The 22,078-nt window shown below is 44.5% G+C and overlaps 1 protein-coding gene across 1 annotated transcript in view; it reads left to right on the plus strand.

The window, feature by feature from the left end:
- The first annotated feature begins 425 nt into the window (after positions 1-425).
- Positions 426-22,078, plus strand: part of LOC311147081 (solute carrier family 22 member 23-like) — a 52,737-nt gene continuing 31,084 nt past the window's right edge. The window contains exons 1-3 of the mRNA XM_084183706.1: positions 426-1,152; positions 20,437-20,540; positions 20,890-21,044. Of these exons, the coding sequence (XP_084039832.1) occupies positions 703-1,152; positions 20,437-20,540; positions 20,890-21,044 (709 nt within the window). The 5' untranslated portion in view covers positions 426-702. The remainder of the gene's footprint in view (positions 1,153-20,436; positions 20,541-20,889; positions 21,045-22,078) is intronic.

The raw sequence follows: 22,078 nt of genomic DNA on the forward strand, positions 1-22,078 counted from the left end.
AAAGTTCCGCCTGTAGTTTAGCATATCTTATTCTGCAAACAGAATCCATGGCTCTCCACCACTGTGAAAATGATTCAAAAAGCATCAACTTTCGATATAGCGGATGACTTGTCAGGAAAGAGGGAATAGGCTTGTGTTTACAAGAAGTCAGAGCTCAATAATTGTACTGTACCCTGTCATTACATCTGCAACCTTGTACACTATTACACTCTCTAAACGCTCCTCTAAACGACTGTATTTCATTATTTGGGCAGGTGTGTTACCTGTAAACCCACCCGAGTAAGGGACAGGGTTTTATTCCCTCCCTTGCCTTATTTATTCTTCCGACAAAGCTCACACATATAGGTTGATCAACTTCTACGCTAATGAGATGTATCCAGCAGATGGGATATATTGGTGATTAAAAACATCCCTCGCCGCATGCTGTCGCGCTTGTCTGTTCTAATCTAGGACATTTGCCAGCCTGCATTTAAACCTGCTTGCTGTCAGCTAAATAATTGCTCTTCCTTCAGTGGCAATAGTGCAGGGAGTCCACCTAAACAGGATCACAGGGAGTGAGCAGCTTCCTGGTCATAAAGAGGTGCGTCTTATTTCAATTTCAGTGATTGCCTACGCACCACATTCGCCAGCAGAGCGGGGTTATTGACGCAGTGTGGCGTCTACGGCCAGCACTTCCAAACCGGCTACACGACAGACGCATCCATGAGTGAAACAGCGATGGCCGTGGTACAGCTCGATACCGAGGACCATCAATCGGAGAACGGCTTCGTGTCCCCCGAAACAGAGTCGCCGGGATTGCTCACACGCATTGACAGTTGTGTCTTGCCTTTTCTCGGGGGATTTGGGAAGTACCAGAGACAGCTAATCGTTCTGACATGGATTCCGGCGTTATTTATTGGATTCAGCCAGTACTCTGATGAATTCCTTCTTGCGCAACCGAACAACACATGTGTTCCGCCTATGGCAAACACGACTAATTTGACTAGAAGTCCTTCTTTATTTCATGGTCCAAATAATAGTTTTCCGCGAACAGCGACGTACGTGTATACCAATGGCACCCACAATGATACGGCCAGGCATCTGCAACATTGTATGTGCAAAGAGTGGACGTTTGAGCTGCATACGGGACTCATTCAGAATGTGGTTACCAAGGTAAGTTTCGCGGCCTGACATTGAGCAGTTAGGGCTGCATTTCCATAGTTTATATTATGTCATACATTCCTCCCTCTTTTCAGATGAAGTGCATTGGGTCAATGGCATTATAAGAGGCTATCAGCATATTGTGGCGGGTTACCCGCAGCCATAAGTAAAGGCTGTTATCAGACAAGGGCTTTGTCGTTTTCACATTGTTTTATTGTAGGACTATAGACCTATTCCATATATTGCAGTCTCATATAAAATAATATTGTTTTGATACAGACCAGCACCTGAGGCTTAACCGTCACACCTTCATATGAGTCATAAAGCATATGGCTGGTTCATGCATTGCAGCCTCCAATATCCTACTGGCGCATGAAACCCAGGAATGGATTTTTCCACAATGGGCTATCCCCGTATAATAACATTAGCTGCTCCACTGACTGCATTAATAACCAGTTCATCGGGCTAAGAATAACCATGGATAATAACTGGGTACTGGAGTATGTGGGCAGGAGAGACAGTTATGTAGCCTATAGCTCATCCACATCCAGACGAATAGTGATCTTAATTTTGACATGCCAACAGTATTCCTAAACAAGGGATGACATGACTCTTCGGAGCAGCTGATGAGGTGCGAGCTATTGTGGAGAGTTGTCCCTTGCTCTCTGTGGTCATAAAGACCCAGACCAAAGTAATGCTCAAGCTTTAATTTAGAGCAAAGGGCATGTACTGTCAAGCTCATTAGTGCTCCTCTGCATCACCCTGCGCCACCCGAGAATAATGACTTCCCTATTTTGCTATTGTCACCTGCCATACTGTATATCTAACTTAACACGCCAACACTAGTCTGGCCTTTCTTTCTTTCTTTCTGAAAAGTATACACCAGACTATTGTATCAAGGACTGTAGTCATCAGGTAATAGGATTTCTGCCCTGTTCCATTTCCAGTGTTGGTAGTTCAGTTGCTGTTATATTTCAGTTCCTCTGCCTCTGGTGTTTATCGATCCACACAGGCCTAGATATAGGCCACCAGCACCGAAACCCTGATCCATGCCTTTGTCACTTCCTGTTTGGACTATTGTAACAGTCCTCACTGGTATCCCCACCAAACTTCAACTGAACTCTGCTGCCAGAATCCTAACCCGCACCAGGCCAACCGAACCCATCACACCAATCCTAATCAATCTACCCTGTTTCCCTGTGCAATCCTGTATTAACTGTAAGATACTCCTCCTCACCTACAAAGCCCTCCACAACCTGGCACCCACCTACCTCTCTGACCTTCTCCCAGACTATGCCCCCTCCTGCTCCCTCCGCTCCTCCTCTGCTGGTGTCCTTGTCACCCCCCTCTCCACCATGGGTGCTCGGACCTTCAGCTGCTAGGCACCCAGGCTCTGGAATGCACCCCTGCACATACAACATGCAAAGACAGTCATTTCATTCAACAACCTCCTAAAAACACACCTCTTCAAGGATGCCGATAACCTTTAGCCTATAGCAGGGATAGGCAACCCTGTTCATGGAGTGCTGCAGGTACTGCAGGAATTTGTTCCAACTAATCACCACCCCTGACCAACTGAGCTAATTGATCAGTTCAGTGATTGCCTAAATTCAACACACCTGGTCTTCCAGGTCGTTTAAATCATAAACATGAAGTGCCTGCTGCACTCCAGGACCAGGGTTGCCTACCCCTGGCCTATAGTTTGATTGATTCTGTCCTACCCCCCCTTCTGTATCTTCCCTGTATCCCTATGTGCACCCCCAACCCACACCCTTACCCTAAACCGGGTCCGTATCCTATTCCCAACCCAACCCCCTAAACCTAAACCCTTATCCTCTAAACCGTATCCTATACCCAACCCCGCCTCTTTATCGGTCCTGTTTCGTCTGGTCCTTTCATTTAAAATTGCACTTTGATTGATGCACTTGATTTGATGATCTTATGTACTAACTGTACTTGATTTTATGTAGCCCTACTTTTAATGTAAGATGTCCTTGAGTGCCCTGGAAGGCATCCACCAAATAAAATGTATTTTTATTATTATTATTGTTATTTATTATTTTATACTAGGCCTACATATACTTGATTTTCCCCATTTCAACATTCAAAATAGACCTCATAAGGCCTACTATTTTACAATAGGGTGTCTTTCTGTGAGAAAGATATTGAGAAATTATTTGGCGTTCTTCTCATGGACCCCTAGCGGTATAAGAGTACATCCATAGCAGGGGTGCCAGTCGTGGCCATTTCTGTAATTTTTGGAGGGCTGCACATCAGCAACAAAACTACGACTGTTGGCCAATGTTGGACACCCCCTGGTTGTTTGTTGGGCTTTGTAGTTACACTTTGACCCAGTGATCCCTTTCTGATGTGTAGTAAGTTCTACAAAGATAAACTACACATCCTCTGGACTGAGTTACTGATTTATATTTTTATCAAAAAGGTTAAAAACTGAACTTTAAGATCACACACATTACTACATTCTAAATGCTATTCTATAGGCTATGTCCTGGGGTCCCTGTCATTTGTCTTTTAGGTGAGTCAAAGCAGTGTGTGTGTTTACACCTGACTAAAGCAAACTTTTTAAAGTATCCTAGTATCTCCATGAGTGCGGGGAAGGAAGGGGCAGGGGAGTTTGTTAGGTTTCTGTTGAAGGTACACATTCATAATCAAACACTGTACTTCAAATACACCCGTTTACTCACAGACACGTCATCCAGTCCAGTGTTTCACAACTCTAGTCCATAAGTGCACAATTTTTTTTTGTTTCCCCGGACAAACAGACCTAATTCAACTCATCACAGGCTTGATGATTAGTTCACAAGTTGAATCCGGTGTGCTTGTTGAGAGTTACAGTAAAAATGTGTGCTGTTGGTACTTGAGGACTTGAGTTGGGGAAACACTGATGTGGTCTGCTCTATATTGACCTGGACCCGACATTTGATGCTCAAAGGCATAAGAGGACCAGATTGATAAAGACTGGTTTTGAAGCCTCTCTCAGTACTATACAAAGTGGTTGTACCACACCAAGGCTTTAGCGCAGTGTGATATGACTACGAGCAACCGTGCACTCTCCACGTTCTCTGACATCTTAAAATCACAGATAATGTCCCCTGTTTAAATGAGCAGCAGATAAAAATGGAGCAGCCCTGCATGCACAGCATTTCATTCCACCACAATCAAAGTGAGACTTTAGCCACACTTTCATTTTACTGTGGTGTCTGAAGGCAGGCTGATGGGGAATGTCTGTATGCTAAGAGGACAGCAGGCTGTCTGCATAGCTTTATGATACCACTTTGATTGGTAGAGTTAGTATTGAAACTTGAAACAATGTGATAGCCTACCATTTTTTGAATGCATCGCTATGTCATTAATTACAAAGCTATTACTAAGTTCCCATCTATCACCATAGTAATTACAGCTTTACTACACAGGTATAAGAGCAGCTAAAGGTAGTATTACCACAATATTAAAGTCCCAGTGCAGTCAAAAACGTGATTTTCCTGTGTATTCTGTAAAATACTTTTCCACTATGAGGTTGGAATAATATTGTGAAATTGTGAAAATTATGATAATGCCCTTTTAGTGTAAGAGCTGTTTGAAAAGACCGCCTGAAATTTCAGCCTGTTTTGGTGGGATGGAGTTTTGGTCTGCATGGTGACATCACCAGGTAGTACATTTAGTCAATAGACCAATAAAAAAGCGCATTCCAAACCGCTCTGCCAATAACAGCTAATTTTCAATTTTCCCCTCTCCACTCAGAACACTCCTAGACAGTTCTGGGAGTGGTCAAAATTCTTGCTTGGGAAATTGCTCTCTGCTAAGAAGCGATTTTTGACCATTTTTTATTGAAAACAATCACAGTAAGGTACTTAATTGTTACCCAGAAATTATTTGATATTGAGATACAAACGTCTGCATTGGACCTTTTTAACAATATCTAACAAAATGTTGTGTCATTCCATCTCCTCTCTTGGACTAAGTAGCATTGCTACTGATATTTGTGTTGGTTTTCCTGTTGACACTAGCACCAGAGCAAGGCAGTTGTTGACACAGCCGAGCAGTTGGTGACAAACACTAGAGGTGTCCTTTTTCCCAAGCAAGCATTCCACTACCCAACAAGGTCGTCCCCAGAAGGAATTGATTCTCAGGCTAATGGACAAATCCAATCCCACTAAAGTACCTCTTTTATAAGCCCACTCCCTTTCCCTAGACTCCTGGCCCGACATGCGATAACCAGGAAGTGACACACACGATGACAGAAAGTGATGACACCAAAGTCCTTGGTGTGTTTAGATTACATAGACATAACGGCACATGATTCCGTCTGTTGAGAAATCTGTCTCCCTATCCTTCAGGAGTGGAGCAGAGTGCCGACACCATGGAAAGGTGGTGTCGTTTTCCTGTCACAATGTACCGAAACACACCGTAAAATCTTATCTCAGACTGTTCGCGCTTTCTAAGAGAAATCATAGGAATTTCTTTAGCTACGTCTCTTGGAGTAGGTCTTGGCATAGCATAGCAATACAGTAAGAGGATATATGTGACTGAACGGCTCGATTCGGTCTTATGTAGCAACATTTGAAATGGTGTTTTTTAAATTTGATAAAAGTAGAGACTCAGAGCTAGAAAATGGTATATCATTCACTACAGTTGAGGAACAATGGGAAAGTAATTCTGCTTTGAAAGTTGATAAACTTGTAACCTCACTTTTGAGAAAATGTCCCTTGAATGTTTTGGTACACATAGTGGAGAGCTCTTCTTTGTCTACACCCATTCAGCATCGTTCACACCCTCTAAAGCCTTAGCCCAACCCATGTACTAAGCAACCAAAGATTTCAAGACTAAAGGCTGGTTTATACTACTGGTGTGTCGCAAATTTAATCTGGAGTGCCAGTGTGCTCTGGGCGTTCGTAAACTCAGTGTTGTCAGATTGTCCCTTCGTAAGTGTTTAGCTCTCGGAGCGTTAAAAGCGCGCACTGGATGCTCTGGCCGAGGAGTAGGGTTGATCCGAGTGTTCTAACCTAACAACATCAGTCAAGCACCCAAGCTAACGTTGGCTAGCTTGCTAGCTACTTCCAGACTCAAATGAGAGAACAGCTCACTCTGACCATTTTACTCGCCCTAGCAGTGCTGGTTAGGCTGTTTTTATGTTATCCAGAGCGTTGGTGACTGCAACTGTGCTGCTGGCAACAATTTATGTATGCTTTTTTGCCAACTTCTACTGACACCGGCCATATTCAACGGGTGTTGAGCGTTCGTAAATTCGTCAGTTATTCTGCGCTCTGGCACACTCAGACACGAGTGCTCTGAAATCAGAGTAGATAGCCAGAGCGAATTTACCAGCTATGTCTATCGACAGTTGACCTCATGCACATTCCAATGAAATGGTTACTTGCATAGTAGTGGAGTCTTTTGTTTAGACATGTAGCTAGCTAAACAATTAACCATAATCCCAACTCATAACGTTACTACCCTGCATGAATCTGCAGGTAGCTAACCAACCAGGTTCAATGTTAGCTAGCTAACATTAGGCTATAATTAGCCATGCAAATGGCTCTGAGATACAAATAATATAACTACACAGATCATACACGTAACATTAGCTAGCGAGCCAGCTTGCTAACGTTAGCTAGCTAGCTAACAGTACACTTTAACTTGAAATGAAAACGACTTTCTGACAAAATTAGAAACGTGTAATTTCTGAAAATGTAGCTAGCTAGACTATCTTACCCATATACATGGATGGACGCTTCTCCCTCTCTGTCACGGACGCCATGGTTGCCCTTAGTTTGAAGATGTTTTGTACACCAGCCTTCTGTGTGTTCTCTTTTCGACTCCGTCTGCATATTTCCAATCAAATGCTAGAATTTTATCCATCTCCTAAGTTATCATACTCTAATTCCACTGATTTCAAAACACAGTCCTCCAGAAAGTGGAGAGCAACACTTATGTAGTTCTACTCTGTGATATCTTAAAAGAAAAAAGCCGCATTAGAAAGGATTACCTACACTACTGACCAGCTCATGATATAGACAGAAGCGTGCTTCATGGCAGACCAATCCGAACTCATCTTTCGGCATGTCCAGCCCACTCATTATCTCAGCCAATCATGGCTAGCGGGAAGGTTGCCGTCTTTTTCTCTGGCTAAACCAACTAGGCTCGTAATTTAACAATTGTATTCGTATTTACAGATGGCATACAAGTTTGTTATACATTTTACATTTTAGTCATTTAGCAGACGCTCTTATCCAGAGCGACTTACAATTAGTGAGTGCATACATTTTCATAAAGGCACATGAAAGTTCACATGTTCCAGAAGGCATTTATGCCAATAAAGTTTACGTTCAAATGGCTCTCCTGTGAAGTGGTGACGCGCGACATATGCCTAGTTTCCTGAAACGTGTCACATATCTCCTTGAATAGTCATATCATAGTAATAATACAACATAGTAATAATGCAATTAGAGCTTTGGCTATATCGCCTTGAAATAATAAAAGTATAGCAACAGAATGGATTTCTTTGGTAGCGTTTCCTTGAATAGTCATGGCACAGGAACTGTGCTCCTCAGTGCAACTCTCTCCCCTTATAGCTATGTTCAGCGAAGGCTTTCATAACGCTAGGCTCAGAGGAGGGCCTGATGGGGGATCCAGACTGGCTGGTGTGGATGTGGAGGCCCATCCTAATTGAGACCTGGGGCTCCTCAGGGACTCAGTTAATTGGACTGAGCTGAATAAAATAAAACGCGCCTGGATCATTACAGATAGACACAGAGGGTCTCCCACTCTCCCTGCTTAATCTCACTCCGCTCATATACTCTACATTACATTCAGATGGCAGCAGCCTCACACAGCCTGGAGTAGAGCCATAAAACTCATCACATTCTATCTAGACCAGTGGTCGCCCACCGGTCGATCACGATCAACTGGTCGATCTTCAAGGCATTCCTAGTTGATCACCAGACATTTCTGTAGAAAAGTCAACGATAAAAGCTTGCGCTCCTTTTTTATGTATTTGTGTTGTGCTGTTGGCGGTAGGTGCACTTGATTCAGAAGCCCTGCGCACCGGGTAAGAAAAGTGTTCCCATTTTGATCCATTTTATTTGTCTGAAAAGACAAACTCCGCCTACTGGCCGGACCTGGTGATCTGTGCACCTACTGCGCTGGCCAATCGGATAGCTCAAATCACCGTTCCTACAGAGCTTCCACGACCCTGGCCACAGCAATGTTTGATAGGCTATTAGCCTACTTAAGATTGAATAACTTTTAAAACCATGACCACAGAGAGACTGTCAAAGAATACAGCAAAGAGCTGCTGTTTTTATACAGCACTGTCAACTGTTTTTATTCAACACTATTACAAAACATAAAACGCGCTTCTCCATACTTCCGCTCACGGTGCAATAAATGAGTAGCCAAGTGTATCGATAGCCCTGCATTATTATTATTATTATTATTATTATTATTAGCACCTCGTCATGTCTATTTAAATATTGAGGACTATTTAACTTTCTCTGGTCATAGGAACAACATGAATTTGTGCATGAGGCAGATGCGACTCAAGTTTCGCCATCAGGTGTAAGATGGTGTCCCCTCTCTGTCAGTCTCACCGGAGGAAAGGAAGGAGAGAGCAGGGACCATGAGAGGCGGACAATCAATAAGGGGATACTTCTGATAAATATCCAGCTGACCATACATATAGCCGGCCAACCTTTTAGAGCTAGCTAACTAGCCATGCATCCTGCTAACTAGACATTAGCTAGCCAGCATATTAGCCATGCATTCAGACAGAAGCTAGCTAGTTTGCTAACTGAAATAAGCAATAAAAAATATGCTCTTACACAAAACTGCATCCATTTCTTTAAAGTACCGGCAGTACTGGGGCTTTGAGCCATTTGTCATGCTTAATGCTCTGTTGATACTTTCTTTTCAGATAGTTTCCTCGAACTGGCGCTGGAAGCGTCTCCTCTCTTGTCCAGTGCCTGGTTTTCTTCGACTTGGGTGCCAGATTTTGAATTGCCGCTGCAGTTTACACGTGTGTTGTTGTCCTGTTGTTGTTGCGGTAGGTGGAAGTAGTGTGTGACGAGTACATATTGGAACAGACCAAACTGACTATCAGAAACGCCCTCCTCAGTGATTTTTGGGGAGAAACCTTATCCCGTGCGGATCGTTCATTAAAATCACTGATGTGCAATAGTAAAAAGCACATTACCCATATCTTGGAATACTAAAACCGTCCGAATAGGGCACAAGACAACTGGGAACTCTGGGGGAATGAAACTACATCCGACTGGGAAAAATCGTTTTGAACGGTTATCCAACTTGGAATTTGAAGTCGGAAACTCTGGCATCTTTCTAGAGCTCCGACTTCCCGACGTGAAGATCACTGACCTCATGATTTGACATAAAACAATTTTTTTAGTTCCCAGTTGTCTTGCATCAGATGCAGGTACCATCAGTCCAGTAAAATAACAAAGCTAATTATTTCAATTCATGCTCTGCAGTGCCTTGCAAATGCTACACTAACTGATCTATTTTGTTATCAAAGCTCGAGTTTTGAAATATAATATGGTCTGAGAATTACAATATTGGCAGGCCAGGCATATAGCCAATATGCTGTGATAATGTATTAGGCCTACTGACCAAACCTCATTCCTACAGAACTGTTTTAGTACGTTAATGTTACATGTTTTAAGTCATGTAATTTTTTTATTTATTTTTTAAATCTGAGAGTTAGATCTCAGCTTGCTTTTTGACTGCGAAAGTAATCTTGACTATACTGATCTAGACTATACTGACTAAAACCCCCAGTGTGTTCAAAGAATGTTGTGGTTGTCCATATTAATTGCAGAGGTAGTGGTTGGAGAAGGCATAGAAGGGGGAACAGCACTTCTTAAAATGTAGCTGGAGTAGTATCTAGGTGGGAATGTTGTACAGTGGTGCAAAGGCAGAAAGTCTTATGTTATAAACAGGAACAAAAATATAAACGCAACATGTAAAGTGTTGGTTTCATGAACTGAAATGAAAGATCCCAGAAATGTTCCATATGCACTAAAATGTGCAGTTCTGTCACACAACACAATGCCACAGATGTCTCAAGTTTTGAGCGAGCATGCAATTGGCATGCTGACTGCAGAAATGTCCACCAGAACTGTTGCCATAAGCCACCTCCAACGTCGTTTTAGAGAATTTGGCAGTACGTCCAACCGGCTTCACAACTGCAGACCACGTGTATGGCGTTGTGTGGGTGAGTGGTTTGCTGATGTAAACAGAGTGCCCCATGGTGGCAGTGGGGTTATGATATGGGCAGGCATGAGCTACAGACAACAAACGCAATTGCATTTTATCGATGGCAATTTGAATGCACAGAGATACAGTGACGAGATCCTGAGGCCCATTTGAGCATGTTTGTGACGCTCTGGATCGACGTGTACGACAGCCTGTACCAGTTCCTGCAAATATCCAGTAACTTTGCACTGCCATTGAAGAGAAGTGGGACAACATTCCACAGGCCACAATCAACAACCTGATCAACTCTATGCGAAGGAGATGTGTCGCGCTGCATGAGGCAATTGGTGGTCACACCAGATACTGACTGGTTTTCTGATCCACACCCCTAACTTTTTCTTAAAGGTATTTGTGACCAACAGATGCATATCTGTATTCCCAGTCATGTGAAATCCATAGATTACGGCCTAATGAATTTATTTAAGTTGGCTGATTTCCTTATATGAACTGTAACTCAGTAAAATCTTTGAAATTGTTGCGTTTATATTTTTGTTCAGTGTAACAACATACAGTAATTCCTCTAATTTAAATAAGAAATGTAAGAATATACTACTCCCCAAGCTGGCACCCTTATTCTTTTATATACATTATGTGTATATGTTAAAGCTGTTAATGCCTTTTTCGTTTTTTACGAAAGTCTGTATTCTTTACCTGTACAACAAGATAACTGTATGTCATGACACCGCACTTTCATACAAGTACGGCGAGATAAGGTTTGCACCCAATTCCACTGTAGTGATCGCAGGACTGGATAATGGCCCCCCAACGCCCTGCGAGTGAATACAGGAACACCTAGCCTTAGAGATTCTCCGTCTTCCATGTCCTATCCACAGACCCAGGATCAGGGTGGGACAGCAGGAGACAGACACAGCTGCTCGGATAGATACACACATGTCAGCTGTGAGAAAAGAGGCCTGCCTGTGGGACTGAAAGATAAAGCTTCGTACAGGCGTTGTGTGTGCTGGCGGGAGTTAGATTCTGATAAGATGTGTTTTTGAGCAGAGAAGCAGTAAACATGCAACTACGGTAAATGTGTGACCCGGAGCAACCTTTGGCCCCGGTCGCAGTGGTTTTAGAATTCATTGATGGAATGCAAGGCTCGGAAGGAAGTAGCTAATCACGCCCTCCCCTCTCTCTGCAGAATGACAAAATAGTGAGATTTATTTTTTTTAAAAACAGTTTAATTATATGGTTCATCAGCTACATTGCCGGAACTGGATAGGCTGGAGCACTTTGTGTAAGAGACAGACAGATGGAGAAGGAGCAATGAGAGTCAGGCAGTGCAGTAATCGTTCACTGCATGCTGACACATTACAAGGACAAAAGCCTCTCGTTTCACCCACTATCCACCCAATAATATTGTCTATTCTCTCTCTCGCTCTCTCTCCACACAGTACAAGGTTACTCATACCCAATATGCTATTACCTTACAGTGTACACACACCCAAACTGAAGAATGTCTTCTGATCCTTGATGGGTTTGAGTATGTCTGTGTGGACACTTTCAGGATACAGTAAGAATGTCTTGAATATTGCTATGCTCCCTGCAGAACTCAAAGACAACTCTTTAGTTTGATCTGATCAGCAAGTCTCTCTCAGAAAGTGGTCTGACGGGCACTGGTACCATTTTTCACTGTGTGTGCACTGTCTTGGAAACACACGCACACAGCAGGCCTTCATAAATAAGGAGATTGTGCCGTGGTGGAAGACTGTTGTCCTTTCCCTGTCACTGAGCGTGCCACTGTTCTCTAAGGCTAAAACCGCCTGTTCATTTCAGTAGAGGAATAATGCTACTTTTCCTTAGACTGTTAATTTAGTTGTGCCCCCGAGAGAAAAGATGCACCATTATATCCATGAATGTTAACAGTATGTTAACAGTATAGATGTGTCCTGAGGTGGTGTTTGAATGGATGTCACCATTGTCTGCTCAGCATGTACATTTGTATATCCCAGACAGTCCTGTTGAACATTTCTGTAATTTGTCTAAGCTTTGATGTGTAATTTGAGAATGTTTTATTTTTTAGGGGGTAACTTGAGAATTGATTCTGGTATGATATTTATGTGGGATATGATATAGAAACCTGCACATAATAGCTCTAGAATGTGGCATTTCTAACCTAGGTGATTTCTCAATGAGTCACATATTAATTATCTAAATGATCTCACTGATTTGTATAGTTGTGGGTTTATATTTTCAGATATTTTATCTATGACAACTGTGCCGGTAATGGAATGTGTCTTTTGATGTCTCTCTCTCTCTTTGTCACTCACACCTCCACCTCCTACTCTCCTATATTCCCTGATCCCAGAGATGAAAGAATCCTTATAAACTTATACTGTTAATTAGAAAATGACTGATAACCAGTCTCTCTACTCCACTCTCCCTGTCTCTCCCCTCTCTCCCTCTCCTCACACTCCCTGTCAGGCATATCATTTCTCTCTCTCTGTCTCGCTCTCTTTCCCTTAATATATTTCCTTATTATCTTTCTCCTTCTTTCTCTCTCTCTTCAATCCTCATTCAGTGTCAAGCATTTCATTTCCCTCTCTACCTCCCCCACCTTCTCCCTCATTCTACTCCCTCCCTCTCTTTAGTTAGACATGTACTGTACATGTAGTTGGCGCATAGCGTCCTTGTCAGGGCCAATCAGAATCACTGATGCAGGGTGACCGTTGGTGTTAAACGACACAGACACAGCAGCAGGGTGCATGCAGGGAGGCTCCTGTCCCCCTCTGTCCCCTCCCTGGACTGGGGCTGTCACTCGGGGCCAGTGTTCGGGCCCTGATGCCCTCCCCTGCTGCCACACACAGACCCAGAGCACAAATAGGCCTTTTGTCCTTCCACTTGCCTGTCAAACGAATGGATTATTAAGGCATTGCCTTCTGTCTAACACAGAGCCTTCAATTCAGCTCTCTGCAATGACCATTACAATAGTGTGTGAGTGAATGAGTGCACTAAAGGAAGCATGCTAAGGCTGGTTAGGCTTTTTATCATGGTTAACATTAAGACATGCTGTTCCTCTAACAAAGATGTGGTCAGGCTTCTTGCACGGTCATCTCTTTCTTTGGTGCTGATTTAATCGTTGAGGTTACTTTTAACCTTGCAGTCATCAACTGCTTTGAACCGCATTCATCTGTCATGCTTAGTCAGTCACCTCGACCGCATGGTCTGATTGGTCCCCCAATCTGCACGGTCATGATTTCTCCATATCCCATGGTCTTATACACAGTCCCAGCTCTGAAGCGCAAACAAACACACACACCACACTTTCAACACGCTAGTTTGACACAGACCAAGACAGAGCAGACTTCCTTGTTATTGTTATGTGGTATTGCGCAACATTGGGGAACTTGTTTGCTTCCCGTCTTGGTCTTGATCCATAGTGACATCGATACTGAAGGTATGAATGGCATGCTGCATGCATGTGTGTGTGTGTGTGTGTGTGTGTGTCATGTTCACTGCATGGTGGCAATGAGTAATACTCCAGAAGTTTCCACTCTGAACACAACAGGTCACAATGCCAGAGGTTATAAGCGGTTATAAACCATGATAGACCTAAAGACACTGAGTTCCAAAGGAGAAGAAACAAAATCAAAGGAGAAGTGCAAACCCAGTCTACCAGTCCCCATACAGGACATGTAGCTATGAATCAGTATATGTGTCACGCCCTGACCTTGAGAACCCTGTTATTCTCTAGTTAGTTTGGTCAGGGTGTGAATATTGACATATCTATGTTACAGTGGGGGGAAAAAGTATTTAGTCAGCCACCAATTGTGCAAGTTCTCCCACTTAAAAAGATGAGAGAGGCCTGTAATTTTCATCATAGGTACACGTCAACTATGACAGACAAAATGAGAAGAAAAAATCCAGAAAATCACATTGTAGGATTTTTAATGAATTTATTTGCAAATTATGGTGGAAAATACGTATTTGGTCAATAACAAAAGTTTCTCAATACTTTGTTATATACCCTTTGTTGGCAATGACACAGGTCAAACGTTTTCTGTAAGTCACACACTGTTGCTGGTATTTTGGCCCATTCCTCCATGCAGATCTCCTCTAGAGCAGTGATGTTTTGGGGCTGTCGCTGGGCAACACGGACTTTCAACTCCCTCCAAAGATTTTCTATGGGGTTGAGATCTGGAGACTGGCTAGGCCACTCCAGGACCTTGAAATGCTTCTTACGAAGCCACTCCTTCATTGCCCGGGCGGTGTGTTTGGGATCATTGTCATGCTGAAAGACCCAGCCACGTTTCATCTTCAATGCCCTTGCTGATGGAAGGAGGTTTTCGCTCAAAATCTCACGATACATGGCCCCATTCATTCTTTCCTTTACACGGATCAGTCGTCCTGGTCCCTTTGCAGAAAAACAGCCCCAAAGCATGATGTTTCCACCCCCATGCTTCACAGTAGGTATGGTGTTCTTTGGATGCAACTCAGCATTCTTTGTCCTCCAAACACGACGAGTTGAGTTTTTACCAAAAAGTTATATTTTGGTTTCATCTGACCATATGACATTCTCCCAATCCTCTTCTGGATCATCCAAATGCACTCTAGCAAACTTCAGACGGGCCTGGACATGTACTGGCTTAAGCAGGGGGACACGTCTGGCACTGCAGGATTTGAGTCCCTGGCAGTGTAGTGTGTAGGCTTTGTTACTTTGGTCCCAGCTCTCTGCAGGTCATTCACTAGGTCCCCCCGTGTGGTTCTGGGATTTTTGCTCACCGTTCTTGTGATCATTTTGACCCCACGGGGTGAGATCTTGCGTGGAGCCCTAGATCAAGGGAGATTATCAGTGGTCTTGTATGTCTTCCATTTCCTAATAATTGCTCCCACAGTTGATTTCTTCAAACCAAGCTGCTTACCTATTGCAGATTCAGTCTTCCCAGCCTGGTGCATGTCTACAATTTTGTTTCTGGTGTCCTTTGACAGCTCTTTGGTCTTGGCCATAGTGGAGTTTGGAGTGTGACTGTTTGAGGTTGTGGACAGGTGTCTTTTATACTGATAACAAGTTCAAACAGGTGCCATTAATACAGGTAACGAGTGGAGGACAGAGGAGCCTCTTTAAAGAAGAAGTTACAGGTCTGTGAGAGCCAGAAATCTTGCTTGTTTGTAGGTGACCAAATACTTATTTTCCACCATAATTTGCAAATAAATTCATAAAAAATCCTACAATGTGATTTCCTGGATTTTTTTTTTCTCAATTTGTCTGTCATAGTTGACGTGTACCTATGATGAAAATTACAGGCCTCTCTCATCTTTTTAAGTGGGAGAACTTGCACAATTGGTGGCTGACTAAATACTTTTTTCCCCCACTGTATATATTTCTATGTTGGCCGGGTGTGGTTCCCAATCAGAGGCAGCTGTCGTTCGTTGTCTCTGATTGGGGATCATACTTAGGCAGCCATTTTGCCTACCTATGTTGTGGGATCTTGTTTCTGTTTAGGCTTGTTGCTGTTAGCCTTTAGAACTTCACGTTCAGTTGCTTTTGTTATTTTTGTCAAGTGTTTATTTAATAAATTAAACATGTACGCATACCACGCTGGACCATGGTCCGACCATTTACTCAACGAGCGTGACAATATGATTGATTTATTAGACATACTGTACAACTATCTACTTTATTCATCAATATTTGATAGATTTGTTCAAAGTGGGTTTGTTCTGTTCACATATGACTACAGTACAAGGCCAGAGGTATACATAATTATAGCCTACACACAGAGGGGGATCTAGGCGTTGGAAGAGGAAACACTGGATAATAGGCTAGAGTACATTTACATGGTTGACAACAATTTGAATGGAGGCTTTAAAGCAATGTTTATGGTATCTATGGTTAAGGCAGTGTTAGCAAAGTGAGATGTTGGTTAGGGAAACTGGATTGGAATCAGGGGTTTTGCTGCCTGTTTCAAATCCCTATAGCAAGGTAGCTAATGCGTTGTAGCCCTGAGTTAATATCCTCATACAGTCTGACAAATAATGTATGTGCTTCATTTAGTTATTGGATGTATTGAGTAACACACCCTGTGCAGAAAATCCTCAGAGTCAGGGCTTGTTTATTCATTTGAGGTGCAAGGCCTGCTAGAGGGGGGATGGGCTGCCCACTGCCCTTCCACCATAGCTGAAGAGTGCATACTGGACCACAAAAAAATAAAATAATATATTACTTCCACCACTATCACTTCCAATTCCACCATGATCAACACTAGTAATACAATTCAATGCCATGTTTGTGGCAATAAATGAGTGACTTGAGTATGCTGCGTCATTGTCCCTCTGACCGGGGACCCGGGGCGATTGTCTTTAGTTTAACCCGGCACCTTTCTGAGTTCACCGACCATCAGGTGTCACTTTTTTTTTCATTGTCATTCGAGCCGGATTAGAGACGATTACCCTGGAGAAATGACCAGTAAGGGCTACTCACAGTCCTCTTAGCTCCCCAGCCAACTCTTGGTCTTGGATCAAGGCGGTCCTACCTACCTGGAGAGATCTTTCGACTTGCTCGTTGAAGCCTTTGACCGGCCAAATCCTCAGATGGCTCACAGCTCAAGTCACAGGCCTCAGGCGACGATCAAGGTCTCCTGGAGACGCTGAAGGAGATGGAGAAGCTTACTCTTACCAGCCGGATGCAGCCGCTGTGGCCTCCACGTACCCGCCTCAGCAGCCAGTGTTACCCACCTGACAAGCCTCAGCCCTGGCCAAGGCTACCGTAGTACATGCCACGGATTGACACCTTCATGCACAAAGAGAAACTGTCACTCCCTGATTTCACCAAAGATGACAGGGGAGTTCGCTCTCCTCAAGATGGCCCTCGAAAACCTGTTCCTCCTAGATGAGGATGAAACGGTCAAGTTCCACCACTTACTTGACCACCGCAAGCTCCCGTCTCATGGCCATGTCACTCCTCCATGATCCAGCGCCATACACCGCAGCCATGGCAGACCTTGAGCAGCAATGGGGCCATCCACATTTCCTTGCCATCATGGAGTTGCAAGACATCCAGCCAGGGGACACACAAGCCTTCTGTCAGTTCTCTCTTCGACTCCAGACCTTAATGAGCATGCTCTGTTCACTCAGAGGCCCAGGGGTAACAGAGTCCTGTGGCTCCAAAGTTGAGTGTCTTCTGGGGAAGCTCTGAATACACTGCGAACTTCAAGCTCCAAATATACACCACATACCCGCAAGCTCCCCACACCCTTCCGTACCTAGCACAATGGCTGAAGATAGAAGCAGAGTGCCAGAGCCGCGACAGAGCAGCCAGTACTCGTACACAACGGGACAAGCATGCAGCCTTTGAGCAGAAACGCTCCAGTGCCACTATGTACTATGGGGCAACCAAGACTCCTCCACAGGAACTGCCACCTGCACAGCCCACAGCAGGGGCCAAGTCCAAGGCTTATTGCCCCCTGTGCGAAAGCAGGGACCACTACCTCAGCAGGTGTGAGAGATTCACCTCAATAACTGTCGAGCAGAGCCTCAAGTGGCTGAAGGACAAGAGCCACTGTCGGCGGTGCGGCCGTGTTCACTGTGAGGCTCTGTGTGACCTCAGGAGACTGGGTGATATCTGTGGTGGATGGCACCTCATTGCACTCCATTAAGTGCACACGCAGAAGACTAGGTCCACATATCCCGACACTTCTTCACATCCAGCGGTTGTTCAGATGGGTTAGGTGAGCTGCTCAGGCCGGACACCGCTCAAAGTGGTCAAGGTTCTCCTGCAAAAGAAGGACGGAACCTTGGACACCTATGAAGTGTTGGAAGACTGGGTCGGAATGCACAATGCCCTTCCCCGACGCCTCAAGCTCGGGCTTGATGGAGCGACAGAGTCCCTCAATATGTGGACAGTGAAACAAGGTGAGACCTCCCTACAATGCTTATCTCTCAGCTTCAGGCTCCGTCCCTTGGAGGGACCCATGAGGGCCTTCTCCAGGCCCTTATCCATCAGAGGCACATTCACTGCAAAGAAGCTAAGCCTGGCAAACCCATCCTGCCCGGCTGGCTCAAAGGCAACACTACCACCTCCGGGGACTGCCACTCCAGGAGCTGAACCAAGTGACACCTCTGCTCCTCATCAGCGCTGATTACTCGCACCTCATCACCCCAGTCCAGCTTGTTCGATCAGGTATTGCAGGCAGTCCTGTAGCTGTTAAGACAAAGCTGGGCTGGTTGGTCCAGGGACCCACGGGTCTGCCTTCGCAGGACCCTGCCCCTTGCCAGTGTCTGCTCACCGGCGTCCTGACTCCAAGACGGATGACTACATCCACCAGACAGGGATGCCCCACAGCAAATGCAACACCCCCTGCTGTCCTCACAGGGCAGCTATCCAGGCAATGGACACCAGCCTGCAATCACACAGGGTGGCGCAGTGCTTCTAGAGACACAGTTAAGTCAAATGTGCCGAATACAAATACCGTGAAATGCTTACTTATACCCTTGACCAACAATGCAGGTTTAAGAAAATAGTTAAGAAAATATTTACTAAATAAACTGAAGTTAAAAAAGTAACACAATAAAATAACAATAACAAGGCTATATACAGGGGATACCGGTACTGAGTTAGTGTGTGGGGGTACAGGTTAGTCGAGGTAATTTGTACATACCGTAGGTAGGGGTAAAGTGACTGCATAGATCATTAACAGCCAGTAGCAGCAGTGTAAAAACAAAGGGAGGGGGGGGGGGGTTCATTTGATTAATTGTTCAGCAGTCTTATGGCTTGGGGGTAGAAGCTGTTAAGGAGCCTTTTAGACCTAGACTTGGCGCTCCGGTACCACTTGCCGTGCGGTAGAAGAGAGAACAGTCTAAGATTTGGGTGGCTGTAGTCTTTGACAATTATTTTGGGCCTTCCTCTGACACCGCCCTGTATAGAGGTCTTGGATGGCAGGAAGCTTGGCCCCAGTGATGTACTGGGCCGTACACACTACCCTCTGTAGCGCCTTACGGTCAGATGCCGAGCAGTTGCCATACCAGGCGGTGATGCAACCGGTCAGGATGCTCTTGATGGTGCAGCTGTACAACTTTTTGAGGATCTAGGGACCCATGCCAAATCTTTTCAGTCTCCTGAGGGGGAATAGGCGTTGTTGTGCCCTCTTCTCGACTGTCTTGGTGTGTTTGGACCATGATAGTTTGTTGGTGAGGTGGACACCAAGGAACTTGAAGCTCTCGACCTGCTCCACTACAGCCCCGTCGATGTGAATGGGGGCGTGTTCGGCCCTCCTTTTTCTGTAGTCCACGATCAGCTCCTTTGTCTTGTCAAGTGACAATGTTGGATTTACTGTGTTAGAATTTTACCAAGTAAACATTTGGGGTGGCTGTGGAAACTCCTCCTTCTAGTCAGGGCTTGTTTATTAGTTTGTGGCGTAAGGCCTGCTGGAGGGAGGATGGGCTGCACTCTGCTCTAAGAACATGCTAGGGCATTTCTCCCCACTGTTGACCCAGCCCACATGATCCCAGGCCAATGGGAACGTGGGGCCGGGACAACTATAAAAGCATAGTTCCACCCTAACCGGTCTTTAGTTCTTCCAAGAGATGTGGATACCTTCAGTCAAGTGGAATACACTTTAGCTGAAGAGTGCATACTGGACTGCAAACTCTGGACACTTTTCCTAACATCAGTGCATCAATGCAAAAAAATAAAAAATAAACTATCACTTCCCCATTATCAACATAGTACTACAATTCAATGCTGTGTGTTTGTGGCAATAAATGAGTGACTTGAGTATGTCTCCTGCTGCGTCATTCTCCCTCTGACCGGGGATCCGGGGCGATTTATCTGTAGTTAAAACCAGCACTTTTCTGAGTTCACCAACCATCAGGTGGTGCCTTTTTTTCACCCTAGCTGAGATAATTAATGTACATGTTCCAGTCTGAATACGAAATGGCTGACATGAAAATGTTATTTCTCCCTATGCCATATTATGGCTGCCCTCTGTGTGTGTCTTTGAGTCTTTCGGAGGGGTCTGGATAAAGCATTGGATGGACTAACATTCCTATGTTCTTAATCTTCCTCTACAGTGGAGTCTGGTGTGTGACTCAGCATGGAAGGTCCACATCGCTAAGTTCTCTCTGCTTGTGGGCTCCATATTCGGATACCTGGTCTTTGGGGTCCTGGCAGACTGGTGAGTTTTATTGTTAACTATTACATAATAAAGTTATTACATTATATATTTTAATAGACATTCAGTTCAGTAGCTTTCAGTGTGTTTCTTGCTAATGTACTGAAACAATAGAATACCCTAAGGGGCAGACTTCAAAGTCTTTTAGCTTGTATTGTTTAAATATGGGACAAGTAATTAAAGATCTTTCCTACTGTATTTGTGCTTCTCTGTCTCTGTCTCTGTCTCTGTCTCTGTCTCTGTCTCTGTCTCTGTCTCTGTCTCTGTCTCTGTCTCTGTCTCTGTCTCTGTCTCTGTCTCTGTCTCTGTCTCCGTCTCTCTCTGTCTCTATCCCCCCATCCTTCATCCTCAGGTTTGGTCGCCACCCGGTCCTGATCATCTCGGTCCTGTTCATGCTGGTGTTCGGTCTGACTGTGGCCTTCTCGGTCAATGTTCCCATGTTCAGCACCTTGCGCTTCTTCGAGGGCTTCTGCCTAGCAGGCATCACCCTCTCCCTCTACATCCTCAGTAAGTCTTCAGTAAGTCCTGCAGGCCTAGTACACCATGCTATTTACCATGCCATTGCTATACTGTACAGTCCATTGATTTATCTCTTTAGTGAGAATTTCAATTAGTGTTGTAGTAATGGATGTGCTGCAGTGTGGGCAGTTGTTGGTTTCCATAGCCTTGTCTTTGTGGAGTGTGTTATATTAGACAGACCCCCATGTCTTGAGTTAGCATTGGCATTCTATATATCAACAGATGGTGTTATGACTATGAGTAGGGCCGTATTACCTGACTAGGGCTACATCCCAAATGGCACCCTATTCTCTAGGGCTCTTGTTAAAAGTAGTGTACTATGTAGGGAATAGGGTGTCGTTTGGGACACAGGCTAGGGTAAACCCTAGTCATGAGGTGTAAATATGGTGTGAGGGGTGTGTTCTTTCCAACAGCTGCTGTTCGTTCTAGTTGCCTGTAAACTGTTAAGACAGGCCTCTGCATCACTTTAGATGACTGCAAGCATTTCAGAAGGAGTCTGTGGAAACCTATAGCCCCATAGAGAGAGAGACACTGCCTAGCCTTTCCTATGTGGGTTATGTAGATGCTGTTGCAGCAGCTTCCATAGGTTCTAGCTATCTCTGTGTTTTCACCAGGCCTCTGCATTGATAGAGATGACTGCAAGCATATGTACCTGTGTGGAAACCTACGCTGTGTCCAAAATGGCACCCTGTTCTCTATATAGTACCCTACTTTGAACCAGGGTTCTACTTTTGACCAGGGCTCTGTGTCAAAAGTAGTGGACTCTATAGGGAATAGAGTACCATTTCAGACGCAGCCCTAGCCTTTCCAATGTGGGTCATGTTTGTGGAGGGTCAGAGGCTGTTGAATATGTACTAAACACGGAGGGAGGCTGGAGAATGGCAAGGCCACTGCGTAGGCATAGCAGCAATACTGTACCTGCAGCCTGTCTGGTCGATTACATGGAACACTGGCAGAGCTGTGTCAGGCTCACCCTTTTGATGGGGTCAGTTACAATAGGTTTGTTTTGGTATGTGTTATAG

This window comes from Coregonus lavaretus, assembly GCF_964263955.1.
Source record: "Coregonus lavaretus genome assembly, chromosome: 19".
In the NCBI taxonomy this organism is placed as follows: Eukaryota; Metazoa; Chordata; class Actinopteri; order Salmoniformes; family Salmonidae; genus Coregonus; species Coregonus lavaretus.